The sequence below is a fragment of the Galeopterus variegatus genome, unplaced genomic scaffold, assembly GCF_000696425.1.
Source record: "Galeopterus variegatus unplaced genomic scaffold, G_variegatus-3.0.2 Scaffold287, whole genome shotgun sequence".
In the NCBI taxonomy this organism is placed as follows: domain Eukaryota; kingdom Metazoa; phylum Chordata; class Mammalia; order Dermoptera; family Cynocephalidae; genus Galeopterus; species Galeopterus variegatus.
Genome location: NW_007726398.1, coordinates 208,967 through 228,725, shown reverse-complemented (window position 1 = coordinate 228,725; position 19,759 = coordinate 208,967). Strand labels below are relative to the sequence as shown.

Here is a 19,759-nt window from a genome sequence, read left to right as displayed (position 1 = left end):
CAGACTCTTCATACTATAGCATAAAATGAAATCTCTAATATAGTTTTTCGTTGATTAAAAAAAGTAGAAATTTACGTAGCTAGAATTGGATAATATATGTTGAATTTAGTTATAATTGAATTTAACTGATACAGATATATAGATTGTGTGTATGGGTGTGTGCGTGTGTGTGTGTGTGTGTGCAGAAACCGTATGATGAAGTTTCTTACAAGATTATTTATCTTACTCCTTTTATACCCATGATGTATTTGGGCTAAATTTTGTCACTTAATCTGGTTGTTTGACATTTAATTTGAATTTAAATGCTATAACATGTGATGACATAGCCTGGGTGAGCCTTGGTTGGCTCAGAAGTCAAACTGGTCATATAAAAAATAAGAAAGATTCAAATTAAATATATGCCCTTCATCTAAGTTTTCATTTGACAATGCATGAAGAATGCACATGGAAAAAAAGTTATCATAATTGTTCTCTTTCTTTTGATGCTTTATTTTCTTAGAAAAACCAAGCCCACCCGAAAAACTTGGAGTAACAGGTGTATCCAAAGATAGTGTTTCCCTGACTTGGTTGAAACCCGAACATGATGGTGGTAGCAGAATTGTGCACTATATCGTTGAAGCACTAGAAAAAGGACAGAAAAACTGGATTAAATGTGCAGTGGTAAAGTCAACCCATCACGTTGTTTCTGGTCTGAGAGAGAATTCTGAATACTTTTTCCGGGTGTTTGCTGAAAATCAAGCTGGCCTGAGTGACCCAAGAGAGCTTCTGCTTCCTGTTCTTGTTAAGGAGCAACTAGGTATATCAATCTGATATAGAAGCAAAATTTGAACTTTTTTGCATTGATTTAAGTTCCCTTTTAGGAACTTTTTTTCACCTTCATTTTCCATATTCTTATTTTTCAGAACCACCTGAAATTGATATGAAGAATTTCCCAAGTCACACCGTATATGTTAGAGCTGGTTCAAACCTTAAAGTTGACATTCCAATTTCTGGAAAACCACTGCCCAAAGTGACCTTATCGAGAGATGGTGTCCCCCTGAAGGCAACCATGAGATTTAATACTGAAATTACTGCTGAGAACCTGACCATCAATCTCAAAGAAAGTGTTGCTGCTGATGCTGGAAAATATGAGATCACTGCTGCCAACTCCAGTGGAACCACCAAAACATTCATTAACATCATCGTGCTGGACAGGCCTGGTCCTCCAACTGGCCCTGTCGTTATTAGTGATGTAACTGAAGAAAGTGTGACTCTCAAATGGGAGCCATCTAAGTATGATGGTGGAAGTCAAGTGACCAATTACATTGTACTCAAGAGAGAAACAAGTACCACAGTATGGACTGAAGTGTCTGCGACAGTTGCAAGGACCATGATTAAAGTCATGAAACTGACTACAGGAGAAGAATACCAATTCCGCATCAAAGCAGAAAATCGCTTTGGCATCAGTGATCATATAGACTCAGCTTGTGTGACTGTCAAACTACCGTACAGTAAGTTGCCAAACTTTTCAAAGACCCCAGATTTTCATTTGCCATAAATGTTTTAATGTCCGCATTAACCTATGGGATTTCTCTCTTTTGTAGCAAGACCTGGTCCACCATCTACACCATGGGTCACTAATGTTACTCGAGAAAGCATCACTGTGGGCTGGCATGAACCAGTGTCCAATGGAGGCAGTGCAGTCACAGGCTATCACCTGGAAATGAAAGACAGAAACAGTATTTTATGGCAAAAAGTCAACAAAATGGTCATCCGCACAACTCACTTCAAAGTTACAACAATCAGTGCAGGACTTATTTATGAATTCAGGGTATATGCAGAAAATGCTGCTGGTGTTGGAAAACCTAGCCATCCTTCTGAACCAGTCTTGGCCATTGATGCCTGTGGTATGTACTTGTTGTGAGAAGGACAACTTAAAAACACAAATCTTATCTCTGCAAAGCAAAATAATATTGACATAAGTGCCACTAATCTGCTTTGTCTTATTACCACAGAACCCCCAAGAAATGTTCGTGTCACTGATATTTCAAAGAACTCTGTCAGCCTTTCATGGCAACAACCAGCTTTTGATGGAGGAAGCAAGATCACAGGCTTTATTGTTGAGAGACGTGACCTTCCAGATGGCAGATGGACCAAGGCTAGCTTCACTAATGTTATCGAGACTCAATTCATTGTCTCTGGCTTGACTCAGAATTCCCAGTATGAGTTCCGTGTCTTTGCTAGGAATGCTGTTGGTTCCATCAGCAATCCATCTGAGGTCGTAGGCCCCATTACATGCATAGATTCTTATGGTAAGCATTTTTCACACTTTGAATTCCAACAGCTATTTAACTCAATATTTTTCCTTACTTTTAAAGCTTTTACTGTGTGTCTTAATTGTTTTTGGAAGAAATTATGAACTACCTGGGAGTCTTAGGAAAATTCCTTAACCTCTCCAGACCACCTGACTTAACTATAAAATGAGAGATTTGGACTACAGGATATTTAATGGCCTTTCCAATTTCAACCCTTTACGATTCTTTGAGTATATGAGTTGGTGCTTTCATTTTATTATATATTATCAGAGTCAATAATTAAAACCATGGTTGAGTCCCCAGAGAATACTGCTCTTAAATAAATGAAAGACTAAACAGAGACTTTGGTGATGATAGTTTTAGCAGCAGCTAACATTTATTGGGTAATTTCCATGAATTCTCTCCCTTAGTTCTAACAGCCCTCCACTTAGCCCATTTTGCAAAAAGAAATTGAGGTTTAGGGTGTTTATGTAACTCCTCCAAGGTCAAAAAGCTCATTAGTGATGGAGGGGGGTTCAAACAGACAGACTCCAGAGCCCCGTCTCTATCACTGTCAGTCCAAAATACACATACATGACCATTCTGGAAAACAAGCAGCACATTCAACCCCAAAATAGTTTGAAATTGAAATGTCATGAGAGTCAGATACTCTGTGACACTTTTTCTCTAAGTTATCAATTTTGAAGGAGGAAATTGAGCCACCATAGTATCTCGGCAGAAGGATCCACTCCTATCCTCATGCTGAGAATTCCAGGGCCGCTCTTTATGAATCAGGCTTTGTGGACACTGACTCAGTAATTGGAGACTGTGAAGCAAGCCAAATTTAGTTCTGTTTCTAATAATTTTAAGCAGCCTGGCAGAAAATGTTTCCAGTAAGTATATAGCTCTATGAGCACAGAATTCAGACTTCTAGGATCGGATGTAAACTGCCCACACTTGGATATCAGTGAACTGAGAAGAGAAAAGAAAAAGAATAGCAGGTGGTGAGAAGAAGAAGAAAGAGAGGCTACAGTGAAAGAAAATGTATAATGCAGCTTCTTCAGGATGTTCTTGCTACCATATCCCATTTCACCACTGGAATAAAATCCCTAATAGACGTTTAAAACACATTTAAATGGCACTTAAGTCCCTGGACAATTAGTGCAATGTCACTGGAATATAGAGCTTGCTTACAATGTTTCTTCCCCATCTGAGATAGGAAAGTGGCTTGTAAAAATTAAATATTTAAAAGAGGATTAGAACTACTGTGTGTGTCTGTGTATTTATATATTTATTTAAATATATATACTTGTATTTATATATACACAAACATACATATATGTAATTTAATAAGAGCCAATGACTTTTAGGGTTGTTGCAACCATTTTTTTTTTCATCCTTATGATATTTTAAATATTTCCAACTGTTTTTCTTGCAGGTGGGCCTGTAATTGATTTGCCTTTAGAATATACGGAAGTTGTCAAATACAGAGCAGGTACATCTGTGAAGCTCAGAGCTGGCATTTCCGGTAAACCTGAGCCTACAATTGAGTGGTATAAAGATGATAAAGAATTACAAACCAATGCACTGGTGTGTGTTGAAAATACCACTGACCTTGCATCTATACTCATCAGAGATGCTAATCGCCTTAACAGTGGAAGCTATGAATTAAAACTAAGGAATGCCATGGGCTCAGCCTCAGCCACCATCAGAGTGCAGATCCTTGGTAGGTGCTGAATACAGACAAATGTCATATTTTGTTTGCCTAAAGCTTAGTTATTTTAAATTAGTAGGCTTTTTAAAAGTACTGACATATTGTTTTGTTCTTTCATTGACAGACAAACCAGGACCTCCAGGTGGACCAATTGAATTTAAGACTGTCACTGCTGAAAAGATAACCCTTCTCTGGCGGCCTCCAGCTGATGATGGTGGTGCAAAAATCACTCACTACGTAGTGGAAAAGCGTGAAACAAGCCGCGTCGTGTGGTCTATGGTGTCTGAAAATTTGGAAGAATGCATCATCACAACCACCAAAATCATCAAAGGAAATGAATATATCTTCCGGGTCCGAGCCGTGAACAAATATGGAATTGGCGAGGCCCTGGAATCTGATGCAGTTGTAGCCAAGAATGCATTTGGTGAGACATTATTTCACTAAAAAACTGAAATAAAACACACACAAAATTGTAAAATATAAACTATTCTACTAGCCTGTGAATGTTTTCTTAAAAAGATTTTCTTTTGTATCACATCTTGTCTCATTTACTATCCTTTTCACAAGGTAGAAAATATAATAAATGAAACTAATATTCTTGGATAGGATTTCAAGATCAAAAGGTAGAATTTATCAGTACTGTTGATCCTTTGAACTCATTTTCCTTTTCCTTTCTAAATAGTTACACCTGGGCCACCAAGCATACCAGAGGTGACAAAGATTACCAAGAATTCAATGACTGTTATCTGGAGCAGGCCAGTGGCAGATGGTGGTAGTGAAATAAGTGGTTATTTCCTTGAAAAACGAGACAAGAAGAGTCTAGGATGGTTTAAAGTACTAAAGGAGACTATCCGTGACACCAGACAGAAAGTGACGGGACTCACAGAAAACAGTGACTATCAATACCGAGTTTGTGCTGTGAATGCTGCTGGACAGGGTCCATTTTCTGAACCATCTGACTTCTACAAAGCTGCTGATCCTGTTGGTAAGTGCTCGTACACCTTCATCTATGTCTTTTCTTGTGTGACTAAATTGTACGTGATTGTGTAATTATGTATTGTGAATGGTCATTCCAGATCCTCCAGGCCCACCCGCTAAGATAAGAATTGCAGATTCAACTAAGTCATCCATTACACTTGGCTGGAGTAAACCTGTCTATGATGGGGGCAGTGCTGTTACTGGGTACGTTGTCGAGATGAGACAAGGAGAAGAAGAGGAATGGACAATTGTCTCTACTAAAGGAGAAGTCAGAACTACAGAATATGTGGTATCTAACCTGCAACCTGGAGTCAATTACTACTTCCGGGTATCTGCCATAAACTGTGCTGGACAAGGAGAACCTATAGAAATGACTGAACCTGCACAAGCTAAAGATATACTTGGTATGTACCTATTGGTGTGATTATGCTTTTATTTTTTTATTGTTAGAGTAATTCCAGGAAATCACTAATTTTCTTGCTTTTAAAATTCACTGTACATGTCCATTTTATGTCTACAGAGGAACCAGAGATCGACCTAGATGTGGCTCTCAGAACCTCTATTATAGCTAAAGCTGGTGAAGATGTACAAGTGTTAATTCCCTTTAAAGGCAGGCCTCCACCTACTGTCACATGGAGAAAAGATGAGAGGAATCTTGGCAGTGATGCCAGATACAGCATTCAAAACACTGATTCATCTTCATTACTCACTATTCCTCAAGTTACTCGCAATGACACAGGAAAATATATTCTCACAATAGAAAACGGAGTTGGTCAACCAAAGTCTTCAACCGTGAATGTTAAAGTGCTTGATACACCAGCCGCTTGCCAGAAACTACAGGTTAAACATGTTTCTCGAGGCACGGTCACTTTGCTCTGGGATCCTCCTCTTATAGATGGAGGATCTCCCATAATTAATTATGTCATTGAAAAGAGAGATGCCACAAAGAGAACATGGTCAGTCGTGTCACACAAATGTTCCAGCACATCCCTTAAGATAACAGACTTGTCAGAGAAAATTCCATTCTTCTTCAGAGTCCTTGCAGAAAATGAAATAGGAATCGGAGAACCTTGTGAAACTACAGAACCAGTGAAGGCTGCTGAAGTACCAGCTCCTATACGCGATCTCTCAATGAAAGATGCAACAAAGACATCTGTTACCCTGAGCTGGACCAAACCTGACTTTGATGGTGGAAGCATCATCACAGATTATGTTGTGGAAAGGAAAGGTAAAGGTGAACAAACATGGTCACATGCTGGCATAAGTAAGACATGTGAAATTGAGGTTTGCCAACTCAAGGAACAGTCAGTCCTGGAATTCAGAGTGTTTGCCAAAAATGAGAAAGGACTGAGCGATGCTGTCACTATTGGGCCAATTACAGTGAAAGAACTTGTAATTACACCTGAAGTCGACCTGTCAGAAATACCGGGGGCACAAGTCTCCGTGAGAATCGGGCATAATGTGCACCTTGAATTACCTTATAAAGGAAAACCCAAACCATCTATCAGTTGGCTGAAAGATGGCTTGCCATTGAAAGAAAGCGAATTTGTTCGTTTCGGTAAAACTGAAAACAAAATTACTTTTAGTATTAAGAATGTTAAGAAGGAACATGGAGGGAAATACACCATTATTCTTGATAACGCAGTGTGTAGAAACTCATTCCCCATTACAGTCATCACCCTTGGCCCACCATCAAAGCCCAAAGGACCTATTCGATTTGATGAAATCAAGGCTGACAGTGTCATACTATCATGGGATGTGCCTGAAGATGATGGAGGAGGAGAAATTACTTGTTACAGCATTGAGAAGCGGGAAACTTCACAAACTAACTGGAAGATGGTGTGTTCAAGTGTTGCCAGGACAACTTTCAAAGTTCCTAATCTAGTCAAAGACTCTGAATATCAGTTTAGAGTTAGGGCAGAAAACAGATACGGAGTCAGCCAACCACTCGTCTCCAACATTATTGTGGCAAAACACCAGTTCAGGATTCCTGGTCCTCCAGGAAAGCCAGTTATATACAATGTGACTTCTGATGGCATGTCACTAACTTGGGATGCTCCAGTTTATGATGGTGGTTCAGAAGTTACTGGATTCCATGTTGAGAAGAAAGAAAGAAATAGCATCCTCTGGCAAAGAGTTAATACATCACCAATATCTGGAAGAGAATATAGAGCTACTGGACTAATAGAAGGTCTGGATTACCAGTTCCGTGTATATGCTGAAAATTCCGCTGGCCTAAGCTCACCTAGTGACCCAAGCAAATTTACCTTAGCTGTTTCCCCAGTAGGTAAGTGATTGTTATTCAAACATATTTAATTCAGCAATTAAATGTGTTAGTAACAAATAAACACTGTTTTCTTCCATGTTTCACCTTCCTAAATATCTTCTCATCACTAGAGAGCTGGTCATGGAAAGCAAGGGGAAAGACTTTAAATCAGTCTAACAGAGTAATTTAATGTTCTTTTTAAAGACTATGAAACAGAAAGTTTAAATTAATGACTAAAATGAGCTTGGGGGTTTATTCATTTTATTTTCTTCCTTTCATGATTAAGAGCTGGTTACGGACATGATACATTTAACTTCTTTATAATTTTTTAGACCCACCTGGCACTCCTGACTACATTGATGTCACCCGGGAAACCATCACACTTAAATGGAACCCACCACTGCGTGATGGAGGCAGTAAAATTGTGGCCTACAGCATTGAGAAACGGCAAGGGGATGATCGCTGGGTCAGATGCAACTTTACTGATGTCAGTGAATGTCAGTACACAGTGACAGGACTTAGTCCTGGGGATCGTTATGAGTTCAGAATAATTGCAAGAAATGCTGTTGGAACTATAAGCCCGCCCTCACAATCTTCTGGTATTATTATGACAAGAGATGAAAATGGTAAGCATTTGCAACTGATTGCCAATGTGACCAAGAGCATTTGTATTTTAAAAAAATACTTTTGGGGGGCCGGCCCGGTGGCGCACTCGGTAGAGTGCGGCGCTTGGGAGCGCGGCAGCGCTCCCGCCGAGGGTTCAGATCCCATATAGAGACCGGTCTGCTCACTGGTTGAGCGCGGTGCGGGCGCGACACTGAGGGTTGCGATCCCGTTACCAGTAATGAAAAAGACAAAAAGGGGGAAAAAAAATACTTTTGGGGCCAGCCCCATGGTTCACTCAGGAGTGCGGCACTGGTAGCACCGAGGCCGCGGTTTTGGATCCTATATAGGGATGGCTGGTGCACTCACTGGGTGAGTGTGGTGCAGATGACACCATGCCAAGGGTTGTGATACCCTTACCGGTCAAAAAAAACAAAAGCTTTTGGCCCCTGGTCTGCAAAATGGGAACAGAAACATCATTTCATACAAATTACCCAAAGTTACTGCGTTTCTGCCTTTCTGCCTTTTCAGATGAAGAAAAAATTTAATTGGCATCAATTCTTTTTACCATGTCTATTATTTCACTCCATTCCCATATAAATAGCATGCAAGTGGGGATGAGTTTTTAGCTTTGTAATTTTCATAATAAAGAAAGAAAAAGGCCTTCAAGAATAACTGTGCATCTTTACTGAAGTTATTAAAATAGTCCATACATACAAGAACACAATCATCACCTTGCTTGAGTGCAGCTGATGACCTCTTGCAGGAACTTGTCTAAACATACAGCATTTACTTAGGAAGTAATGATCTGTAAATGTTTACTTTCTCATTTTACAAATGGTAATACAAAATTCATAACATGACACACATAACAAAGAGAATAACCTAATAAGAGGCAAATGTTTAACACTGTAGTCTAAATTCTCAATCATCAGTCCTACTTTCAAAATAGCCTTTGATAGCACAGTAGAAGTCATTACCTTTCCAGGTTTTATGATATGTTGCTAATAAAAAATGTTTATACATGTCTTTATTAAGCCAAATTACATAGTATTTCTATGTCTTTCATAGTTCCACCAACAGTAGAGTTTGGCCCTGAGTACTTTGATGGTGTCATTATTAAGTCTGGAGAGAGCCTTAGAATTAAGGCTTTGGTGCAAGGAAGACCAGTACCTCGAGTAACGTGGTTCAAAGATGGAGTAGAAATTGAAAAGAAGTTGAATATGGAAATAACCCATGTCCTTGGATCCACGAGCCTTTTCGTTAGAGATGCTACTCGTGACCATCGAGGTGTATATACAGTAGAAGCTAAAAATGTATCTGGTTCCAGGAAAGCAGAAATTACAGTGAAAGTACAAGGTACCTTTAAAATAGCTTCTCAATGTTACAATTTATGAGACTTGGATTAAAGACATACCTAATTTATTTTGGCGGACAAGAAAAAAAACTAACTCTGGAAACTTTTTCTTATAGATACCCCAGGAAAAGTAGTTGGGCCAATAAGATTCACCAACATTACTGGAGAGAAGATGACCCTGTGGTGGGATGCTCCACTCAATGACGGCTGTGCTCCCGTAACTCACTACACCATTGAAAAACGGGAAACCAGCAGACTTGCTTGGGCACTAATTGAGGATAAATGTGAAGCCCAGAGCTACACCGCCATTAAACTCATCAACGGCAATGAATACCAATTCCGTGTTTCTGCAGTTAACAAGTTTGGCGTTGGGAGGCCACTTGATTCTGACCCAGTGGTTGCTCAAATACAATACAGTAAGTTTCCATTTTTAGTAAGTGAGACTATGTCATAAGATTAACTTCCTAAGAAAATGTGTCTAATTGGTTTTGGGTTTTTTTTTTTTCCATTTTACAGCTGTTCCTGATGCCCCTGGCATTCCAGAACCTAGCAACATAACAGGCAATAGCATTACCCTGACATGGGCAAGGCCAGAATCAGACGGTGGCAATGAAATTCAACAATACATCCTGGAAAGAAGAGAAAAGAAAAGCACAAGATGGGTAAAAGTGACCAGCAAGCGACCAATCTCTGAGACAAGATTCAAAGTCACTGGTCTGACAGAAGGCAATGAGTATGAATTCCATGTCATGGCTGAAAATGCAGCAGGAGTAGGACCTGCAAGTGATATCTCAAGACTAATTAAATGTAGAGAGCCCGTCAACCCACCAGGTCCTCCCTCAGTGGTCAAAGTGACAGATACATCAAAGACAACCGTAAGCTTAGAATGGTCCATGCCAGTGTTTGATGGTGGCTTGGAAATAATTGGGTATATCATTGAAATGTGCAAAGCTGACTTAGGAGACTGGCACAAGGTGAATGCAGAGCCCTGTGTGAAAACAAGATATACAGTCACTGATCTACAAGCAGGTGAAGAATACAAATTCCGGGTTAGTGCTATCAATGGCGCTGGAAAAGGAGACAGCTGTGAAGTGACCGGCACAATTAAAGCAGTTGACCGATTAACAGCTCCTGAGTTAGACATCGACGCAAACTTCAAACAGACTCACATTGTTAGAGCTGGGGCCAGTATTCGCCTCTTCATTGCCTACAGGGGTAGACCTACTCCTACGGCTGTATGGAGCAAACCAGACTCTAACCTTAGCATTCGGGCTGATATCCATACAACAGACTCTTTCAGCACTCTGACCGTGGAAAACTGCAACAGAAATGATGCAGGGAAATATACCCTTACGGTGGAAAACAACAGTGGTAGCAAGTCAATCACATTCACTGTAAAGGTGCTAGACTCTCCAGGCCCACCTGGCCCAATTACCTTCAAGGATGTGACCCGAGGATCTGTTACATTGTTGTGGGATGCCCCTCTCCTCGATGGTGGTGCCCGAATCCATCACTATGTGGTAGAGAAACGAGAGGCAAGTCGCCGTAGCTGGCAGGTTGTCAGTGAAAAATGCACTCGTCAGATCCTTAAGGTCAATGACCTGGCAGAAGGCGTTCCATATTATTTCCGTGTTTCTGCAGAAAATGAGTATGGTGTTGGTGAACCCTACGAAATGCCTGAACCAATCGTAGCCACAGAACAGCCTGCTCCACCTAGGAGACTTGATATCGTTGACACTAGCAAATCCTCTGTGGTCTTAGCTTGGCTTAAACCCGACCATGATGGAGGCAGCCGGATCACTGGCTACCTGCTTGAAATGAGACAAAAAGGATCTGACTTCTGGGTTGAAGCTGGTCACACCAAACAGCTGACTTTCACAGTAGAGCGCCTTGTTGAGAATACTGAATATGAATTCCGTGTGAAGGCCAGGAATGATGCTGGCTATAGTGAACCTAGGGAAGCCTTCTCTTCTGTCATCATCAAAGAGCCTCAAATTGAGCCCACGGCTGACCTCACTGGAATTACCAATCAGCTCATAACTTGCAAAGCAGGTAGCACATTTACCATTGACGTACCAATCAGTGGTCGTCCTGTCCCCAAAGTAACATGGAAACTGGAAGAAATGAGACTAAAGGAGACAGACCGAGTGAGTATCACAACAACAAAAGACAGAACCACCCTGTCTGTAAAGGACAGCATGAGAGGTGACTCTGGCAGATACTTCTTGACCCTGGAAAATACAGCTGGCGTTAAAACATTTACCATCACAGTTGTGGTCATTGGAAGGCCAGGTCCAGTAACTGGCCCCATTGAGGTCTCATCTGTCACGGCCGAATCATGTGTCCTGTCATGGGCTGAACCTAAAGATGATGGAGGCACCGAAATTACTAATTACATAGTCGAAAAGCGTGAGTCGGGTACAACAGCTTGGCAGCTTGTCAATTCCAGTGTCAAACGCACTCAGATTAAAGTCACTCACCTCACAAAATACATGGAGTATTCTTTCCGTGTCAGTTCAGAGAACAGATTTGGTGTCAGCAAGCCTCTAGAATCAGCACCAATAATTGCTGAGCATCCATTTGGTAAGAAAAATAAAAATCATTTTTTCAAGTCTCTATTATTAAATACTTCCCCTGAATTTTATAAAAATATATTCATATTTGATACCTTTGTATTTAGTTCCACCAAGCGCTCCTACCAGACCTGAAGTCTACTATGTGTCTGCCAATGCCATGTCTATTCGTTGGGAAGAACCCTACCACGATGGTGGCAGTAAAATCATTGGCTACTGGGTTGAGAAGAAAGAACGTAACACCATCCTTTGGGTGAAAGAAAACAAAGTGCCATGCTTAGAGTGCAACTACAAAGTGACTGGTTTAGTAGAAGGACTAGAATATCAGTTCAGAACTTATGCACTCAATGCTGCAGGTGTTAGCAAGGCCAGCGAAGCCTCACGGCCTATAATGGCTCAAAACCCAGTTGGTATGTATCAAAATTTAAGGGTACATTTGATTATTACTGGTAGTACTAGTAGAACTCAGAGCTGCATTTTTTAACTTTATTTTTATATCCCTTCTAGATGCACCAGGCAGACCAGAGGTGACAGATGTCACAAGATCAACAGTATCACTGATTTGGTCTGCCCCAGTGTATGATGGAGGCAGCAAGGTTGTGGGCTACATCATAGAACGTAAGCCAGTCAGTGAGGTAGGAGATGGTCGCTGGCTAAAGTGCAACTATACCATAGTATCTGACAATTTCTTCACTGTGACTGCCCTCAGTGAAGGAGACACTTATGAATTCCGTGTGTTGGCCAAGAATGCAGCAGGTGTAATTAGCAAAGGCTCAGAATCCACAGGCCCTGTCACTTGCCGAGATGAATATGGTAGGAAATAGTCAACGTTCTCCTTTTTAAATGATCACAATTTATGTGAAAATAAACTGTGGGATACTCATTTACATCTATTTTGCCTGTTTAACAGCTCCACCCAAAGCCGAATTGGATGCCAGATTACAGGGCGATCTGGTTACCATCAGAGCAGGTTCTGATCTTGTTCTTGATGCTGCAGTTGGTGGCAAACCGGAACCCAAAATTATCTGGACCAAAGGAGACAAGGAACTAGATCTCTGTGAAAAAGTCTCTTTGCAGTATACTGGCAAACGAGCAACTGCTGTGATCAAGTTCTGTGACAGAAGTGACAGTGGAAAATACACTTTAACAGTGAAGAACGCTAGTGGGACCAAGTCTGTGTCTGTCATGGTCAAAGTACTTGGTAAGCATGTCAAATGTTCTTGCGTTTTTATAGCATTTTCAAGCGTGGGCAGAAAGCATGATCTTCATCATGGCTTGTCATTAACATCTGTTTCAGATTCCCCTGGCCCATGTGGAAAGCTCACTGTCAGCAGAGTAACAGAGGAGAAGTGCACTTTAGCCTGGAGCCTTCCTCAGGAAGATGGAGGAGCAGAAATAACTCACTTCATTGTGGAAAGACGAGAGACAAGCAGGCTCAACTGGGTGATTGTTGAAGGCGAATGCCCAACCCTTTCCTATGTGGTTACCAGACTTATCAAGAACAATGAATACACATTCCGAGTGAGGGCAGTAAACAAATATGGCCCTGGTGTGCCTGTTGAATCAGAGCCAATTGTAGCCAGAAATTCATTCAGTGAGTATCAACACTTTTAAACAATTTGGTTGTTGAAATGTAAGCAGAGGGGGGAGAAGGACAGTCATGTCAATAGTGATTGTGTGCAATACTGATCATCCTTATTTTCATAAAAATATAAACAGCTATTCCATCACAACCTGGCATACCTGAAGAAGTTGGGGCTGGCAAAGAGCATATCATCATTCAGTGGACAAAACCTGAATCTGACGGTGGCAACGATATCAGCAACTACCTAGTAGACAAACGTGAGAAGAAGAGCCTGCGCTGGACACGTGTCAACAAAGATTTTGTGGTGTATGATACCAGGCTGAAGGTGACCGGCCTGATGGAAGGTTGTGATTACCAGTTCCGGGTGACCGCAGTGAATGCTGCGGGTAACAGCGAGCCTAGTGAAGCTTCCGACTTCATCTCATGCAGAGAACCATCATGTGAGTTCAAAGAATCGTATATACATCTAATGCCCATCAAACTGTAGACAAATCATTATCCAACATGCCATTCCAAGAATTTGTAGAATTTATGAATGGTCTAGAAAAGCATATACTTATTAGCATGATTGTAAATCAAGCCTAAGTCAGAGAACATTTAAACTACTACATCTGTTGATAAGTTAGCAAGTGGCATTGCTGAAAACTGTCACAGTATTTTCTAACTTATGAAAAAAATATTCTACTACCAATATGAAAGGGATATATTTCATAAATATTCCTAAGAACAAAGAAAAATGCATTGTGAGAAAAATGCACTGAGATAAAGAAAAAGGGCAAAATTCCTTTTTGAAATGGCTTAAGTGGGAGCATAAAGCTTCTACTATTTTAATAAGTTACTAACAAAATAATTGTCACAGAGCTTCAAAAATAAATGACAAATCCTTTTACAGGAACTGAGCACAAGAACTAAAAGGAATAAGTCATTGGGACTGAATAGGGGAAGTTGAGGAAACTGATTTCCATGTTCATAAGAAATGGAGAGGTGGCAAGTGATATTAACCCAGTGAAAGATGAGCAATTAAGAAAACTCCCTGATATGGGCACTTTGAGTAATGAGCTTAGCTAATGGAGAAGAACACAGTGTAGCTAGCCAAAGTAGTAGGAAAGAAACATGTACCTTCCTAAAGCAGTTTAATTCTTAAAATAATAATAATAATGATAATGACAATGTAGCATACAATGCTGTCCTGTACTATCAGAAGAGATTGGTTACAAAGATTATCTTAGTGAGTGTGAACAAAGAGCAATAAGGCCATTGTTAGTCTTGAAAACCAAAAATACAAATCTGAGTTTCCTTATTTGCGTAATATCTGCATTCTGCTTTTTAAATTCCATAGATACCCCTGGACCACCTTCTGCTCCAAGAGTTGTGGATACCACCAAGCGCAGCATCAGTTTGGCATGGACCAAGCCTATGTACGATGGTGGCACTGATATCATAGGATATGTTCTTGAAATGCAAGAGAAAGACACTGATCAGTGGTACCGAGTGCACACCAATGCCACAATAAGAAATACTGAATTCACTGTGCCAGACCTTAAAATGGGCCAGAAATATTCCTTCAGAGTTGCGGCCGTGAACGTGAAGGGAATGAGTGAATACAGCGAATCAATTGCTGAAATTGAGCCCGTGGAAAGACTAGGTATTTATAATACAAGTTTTTAGGTGAATTATTTTCTCATCATGCCTATTCAAGAATTAATTAAATTTTGATATTTACTTTCCAGAAATACCAGATCTTGAGCTTGCAGATGATCTAAAGAAGACTGTGACCATTAGGGCTGGGGCCTCATTGCGCCTGATGGTGTCTGTGTCTGGAAGACCAGCTCCCGTCATCACATGGAGCAAGAAGGGCATTGACCTTGCAAGCCGGGCTATTATTGACACCACTGAGAGCTACTCATTACTAATTGTAGACAAAGTTAATCGGTATGATGCTGGAAAATACACAATTGAAGCCGAAAATCAATCTGGCAAGAAATCAGCAACAGTCCTTGTTAAAGTATATGGTAAGGATTTCCTCTTTAAATTGACTATCCTGTGAGTAGATTCTTTAAAAAGATACACTTTGACCTATGAATGATCACCTCTCTAGAGAGGAGCTATGTTGATTATATTCTCCCCCCCACCCCCAAAGATCTATCAACCAATCAGGCAAATAGGAAGTATGGATCTTTCATTCTATCTTTTAGATACTCCTGGTCCCTGTCCTTCAGTGAGAGTTAAAGAAGTATCAAGAGATTCTGTGACTATTACTTGGGAAATTCCCACAATTGACGGTGGAGCTCCAGTCAACAATTACATTGTTGAGAAGCGTGAAGCTGCCATGAGAGCATTCAAAACAGTAACTACCAAATGTAGCAAGACGCTTTACAGGATTTCTGGACTTGTAGAAGGAACCATGTACTATTTCAGAGTGCTGCCAGAAAATATTTATGGCATTGGAGAACCTTGTGAAACATCTGATGCAGTTCTGGTCTCAGAAGTGCCTTTGGTGCCTACAAAGCTAGAGGTGGTTGATGTCACCAAATCCACTGTCACCCTTGCCTGGGAAAAACCGTTGTATGATGGGGGTAGCCGACTCACTGGATATGTTCTCGAGGCCTGCAAAGCTGGCACAGAGAGATGGATGAAGGTTGTCACCTTAAAACCCACCGTCCTAGAGCACACTGTTATTTCCTTAAATGAAGGTGAACAGTACTTGTTTCGAGTGAGGGCACAAAATGAGAAAGGTGTGTCAGAACCAAGAGAGATCGTCACAGCTGTGACTGTACAAGACCTCAGAGGTACGTACCAAATAGCCAAAAAATAACAATGATAGTCAGGTAAAATGAAAACATTCAGAATTCATGACACTGTATCATTAGTAATAATGCTTAAGAATAAATGCCTAATCTCTTTCTCATAGTGTTGCCAACGATTGATCTTTCTACAATGCCTCAAAAGACCATCCACGTCCCAGCCGGCAGACCAGTAGAGCTGGTGATACCTATTGCTGGTCGTCCACCTCCTGCTGCTTCCTGGTTCCTTGCTGGTTCTAAACTGAGAGAATCAGAGCGTGTCACAGTTGAAACTCATACTAAAGTAGCTAAATTAACCATCCGTGAAACCACCATAAGAGATACTGGAGAATATACACTTGAATTGAAGAATGTTACTGGAACTACTTCAGAGACCATTAAAGTTATCATTCTTGGTAAGGACATGTGACAAAGACACAAGCAAGCTGTGGGTGTTCAGTCACCCAATTTTGACTTGAAGTGAAAATTAATTTCTTGGATTTCTTTTTCTTTCATAGATAAGCCTGGTCCACCAACTGGACCTATCAAGATTGACGAAATTGATGCCACGTCAGTTACCATCTCCTGGGAACCGCCTGAATTGGATGGTGGTGCTCCACTGAGTGGTTATGTGGTAGAACAGCGGGATGCCCATCGTCCAGGATGGCTGCCAGTTTCTGAATCAGTGACTAGATCGACATTTAAGTTTACCAGACTCACTGAAGGAAACGAGTATGTGTTCCGGGTGGCTGCCACAAACCGCTTCGGGATTGGCTCCTACCTGCAGTCTGAAGTCATAGAATGTCGCAGCAGCATCAGTAAGTCCTTGGACCCTTCCACCATTCTCCGCACCTCTGATTCTGAATGTTAACAAGCAGGGATCTGTTTTAACATGACCTAATGTAAATAAAAAAAGGTCTTTCTAAGGTTTCTAAATATCCTTTCCTTGGAGGTTTTCAACACGGTTAGCTTTTTTTTTGGCGTCACTCTTATGAAAGAGAAAGAGGAGGAGGAAGTTAGGAAGGGAGGAATGGAAGAAGGAAAGAAGGAAGGGAGGGAGGGAGGGAGGAAGGAAGAAAGGAAGGAAGGAAGAAAGAAGAAAGGTTATGTTATATGAGAAAAATACAGAATGCATTCTTAAATGTTCATAGAATTGAAGAAAATGAGGGACAAGAAAAATAACAAAATAGTCACAAGTATCTTATATACCTTTTAAAATACCAATTGAAAGCTAAGACTGACACAAATATTTGAGTCATTATTTTAATTTATTCATATTGCCATATTGTGTTTACCTCTGTCTTGCTTCAGGTATTCCTGGACCCCCAGAAACATTACAAATATTTGATGTCTCCCGTGATGGCATGACACTTACTTGGTATCCACCTGAAGATGACGGTGGTTCCCAAGTGACTGGATATATTGTGGAGCGGAAAGAAGTAAGAGCAGATCGATGGGTACGTGTAAATAAAGTACCAGTGACAATGACACGGTATCGCTCCACTGGCCTTATTGAAGGCTTAGAATATGAACACCGTGTCACAGCCATTAATGCAAGAGGGACTGGAAAACCAAGTCGTCCTTCCAAACCCATCGCTGCCATGGATCCAATTGGTAAATACATTTTTGTATAAGTCAAGTTGATTGATATAGAATTTATATGCAGTAAAATTAACACTTTTGAAGTATGTAGTTATATGGCGTTTGAAGAATGTATTGTTTTGTAATCACCACTATGATCAAAATATAGAATATTTTCATCACCCTAATAAGTGCCCTTTTGTTCCTTTGTAATCAATCCCTTCTCAACCACAGCCCCTCACAACTTCTGACAAATAACTTTGTATATTCTTCTCTTGAGTCTATTTCCTCCTCTTTAAAATGGGATTCATAATATATTTCCTGTATCACAGTTAAAATTTTAAAACAAGTTAATATTTCTGGAAGCACTTTAAAAATTGTTGATAAGTGTAAAATAGTAGTAGTGATCATAAATAAAGCACATTTAAAAGGAAAAAGCAAAGCTATAAGTATTTTTAACTGACAAAAATGAATGAAACTTTCACAAAACAAAAAATTGTCTAATACTAATAGTTCCTATCTCAACAACTCACTGAATTTGTTAGGTGGCACACTTGATTTTTAACTCTGCAGCAACTTGAGCAAGTATCCTGTGGTCTTATTCTTATTCCCAGCTCCTCCAGGAAAGCCACAAAACCCAAGAGTTACTGATACAACAAGGACATCAGTCTCCCTGGCCTGGAGTGCTCCAGAAGATGAAGGAGGATCTAAAGTCACAGGCTACTTGATTGAAATGCAAAAAGTAGATCAACATGAATGGACCAAATGTAACACCACCCCAACCAAGATTCGGGAGTACACTCTAACACACTTACCTCAGGGCGCTGAATACAGATTCCGTGTCCTCGCTTGTAATGCTGGTGGACCTGGGGAGCCTGCTGAGGTACCAGGAACAGTCAAAGTCACAGAAATGCTTGGTAAGACAGATGATCATTTGCTTTCTGCTATAATTGACTTAAGGCTTATTTCCTACTCCCTTCCCTGCAAAAATACTAAACTGCAACCTTACCTTTTTTCCCAGAATATCCTGATTATGAACTTGATGAAAGATACCAGGAAGGTATCTTTGTAAGACAAGGCGGAGTCATCAGACTTACCATACCAATCAAAGGAAAACCATACCCAATATGTAAATGGACCAAGGAAGGCCAAGATATTAGTAGGCGTGCCATGATTGCAACATCTGAAACACACACTGAGCTGGTGATCAAAGAAGCAGACAGGGATGATTCGGGCACTTATGACCTGGTTCTGGAAAACAAATGTGGCAAGAAGTCTGTTTACATCAAGGTCAGGGTGATAGGAAATCCTAACACTCCAGAAGGACCACTTGAATATGACGACATCCAAGCCCGCTCTGTAAGGGTCAGCTGGAGACCTCCTGCTGATGATGGTGGTGCTGACATCTTAGGCTACATCCTTGAAAGACGAGAAGTGCCTAAAGCCGCCTGGTTGACCATTGATTCCAGAGTCCGAGGCACATCTCTCGTAGTAAAAGGCCTCAAAGAAAATGTGGAGTACCATTTCCGTGTTTCAGCAGAAAACCAGTTTGGCATAAGCAAACCCTTGAAATCTGAGGAACCAGTCATACCAAAAACACCACTGAGTAAGTGCTCTTTCAACCACAAAATTGTAAACATTATTTCAATACTCTTCCGTTCTTAAATAGAAGCTGTCAGCTTACAATATTTGGGACTGTACCCTAACACACGTGTGTTTTCCACTTACATTTATAGATCCTCCAGAACCTCCAAGCAATCCTCCAGAAATACTTGATGTGACTAAGAGTTCTGTTAGCTTGTCCTGGTCCCGACCCAAAGATGATGGTGGTTCTCGAGTCACTGGCTACTACATTGAACGCAAGGAGACATCAACGGACAAGTGGGTCAGACACAACAAGACTCAGATAACTACCACAATGTACACCGTCACTGGGCTTGTTCCTGATGCTGAGTATCAGTTCCGCATCATCGCACAGAATGATGTTGGTCTAAGTGAGACCAGCCCTGCTTCCGAACCAGTTGTTTGCAAAGATCCATTTGGTAA

General features: G+C 40.7%; 1 protein-coding gene across 1 annotated transcript in view; it reads left to right on the top strand.

The window, feature by feature from the left end:
- The window catches only part of TTN (titin), a 274,143-nt gene that overhangs the window by 241,107 nt on the left and 13,277 nt on the right, over nucleotides 1-19,759 (top strand). The window contains exons 278-304 of the mRNA XM_008567052.1: nucleotides 500-796; nucleotides 903-1,490; nucleotides 1,584-1,886; nucleotides 1,995-2,291; nucleotides 3,712-3,999; nucleotides 4,112-4,411; nucleotides 4,670-4,972; nucleotides 5,064-5,369; nucleotides 5,486-7,252; nucleotides 7,564-7,857; nucleotides 8,906-9,193; nucleotides 9,308-9,607; nucleotides 9,708-11,774; nucleotides 11,872-12,174; nucleotides 12,272-12,577; nucleotides 12,675-12,965; nucleotides 13,062-13,358; nucleotides 13,484-13,789; nucleotides 14,689-14,994; nucleotides 15,080-15,361; nucleotides 15,545-16,138; nucleotides 16,261-16,548; nucleotides 16,651-16,950; nucleotides 17,444-17,746; nucleotides 18,328-18,630; nucleotides 18,735-19,319; nucleotides 19,450-19,755. Of these exons, the coding sequence (XP_008565274.1) occupies nucleotides 500-796; nucleotides 903-1,490; nucleotides 1,584-1,886; nucleotides 1,995-2,291; nucleotides 3,712-3,999; nucleotides 4,112-4,411; nucleotides 4,670-4,972; nucleotides 5,064-5,369; nucleotides 5,486-7,252; nucleotides 7,564-7,857; nucleotides 8,906-9,193; nucleotides 9,308-9,607; nucleotides 9,708-11,774; nucleotides 11,872-12,174; nucleotides 12,272-12,577; nucleotides 12,675-12,965; nucleotides 13,062-13,358; nucleotides 13,484-13,789; nucleotides 14,689-14,994; nucleotides 15,080-15,361; nucleotides 15,545-16,138; nucleotides 16,261-16,548; nucleotides 16,651-16,950; nucleotides 17,444-17,746; nucleotides 18,328-18,630; nucleotides 18,735-19,319; nucleotides 19,450-19,755 (12,168 nt within the window). The remainder of the gene's footprint in view (nucleotides 1-499; nucleotides 797-902; nucleotides 1,491-1,583; nucleotides 1,887-1,994; nucleotides 2,292-3,711; nucleotides 4,000-4,111; nucleotides 4,412-4,669; nucleotides 4,973-5,063; nucleotides 5,370-5,485; nucleotides 7,253-7,563; nucleotides 7,858-8,905; nucleotides 9,194-9,307; nucleotides 9,608-9,707; nucleotides 11,775-11,871; nucleotides 12,175-12,271; nucleotides 12,578-12,674; nucleotides 12,966-13,061; nucleotides 13,359-13,483; nucleotides 13,790-14,688; nucleotides 14,995-15,079; nucleotides 15,362-15,544; nucleotides 16,139-16,260; nucleotides 16,549-16,650; nucleotides 16,951-17,443; nucleotides 17,747-18,327; nucleotides 18,631-18,734; nucleotides 19,320-19,449; nucleotides 19,756-19,759) is intronic.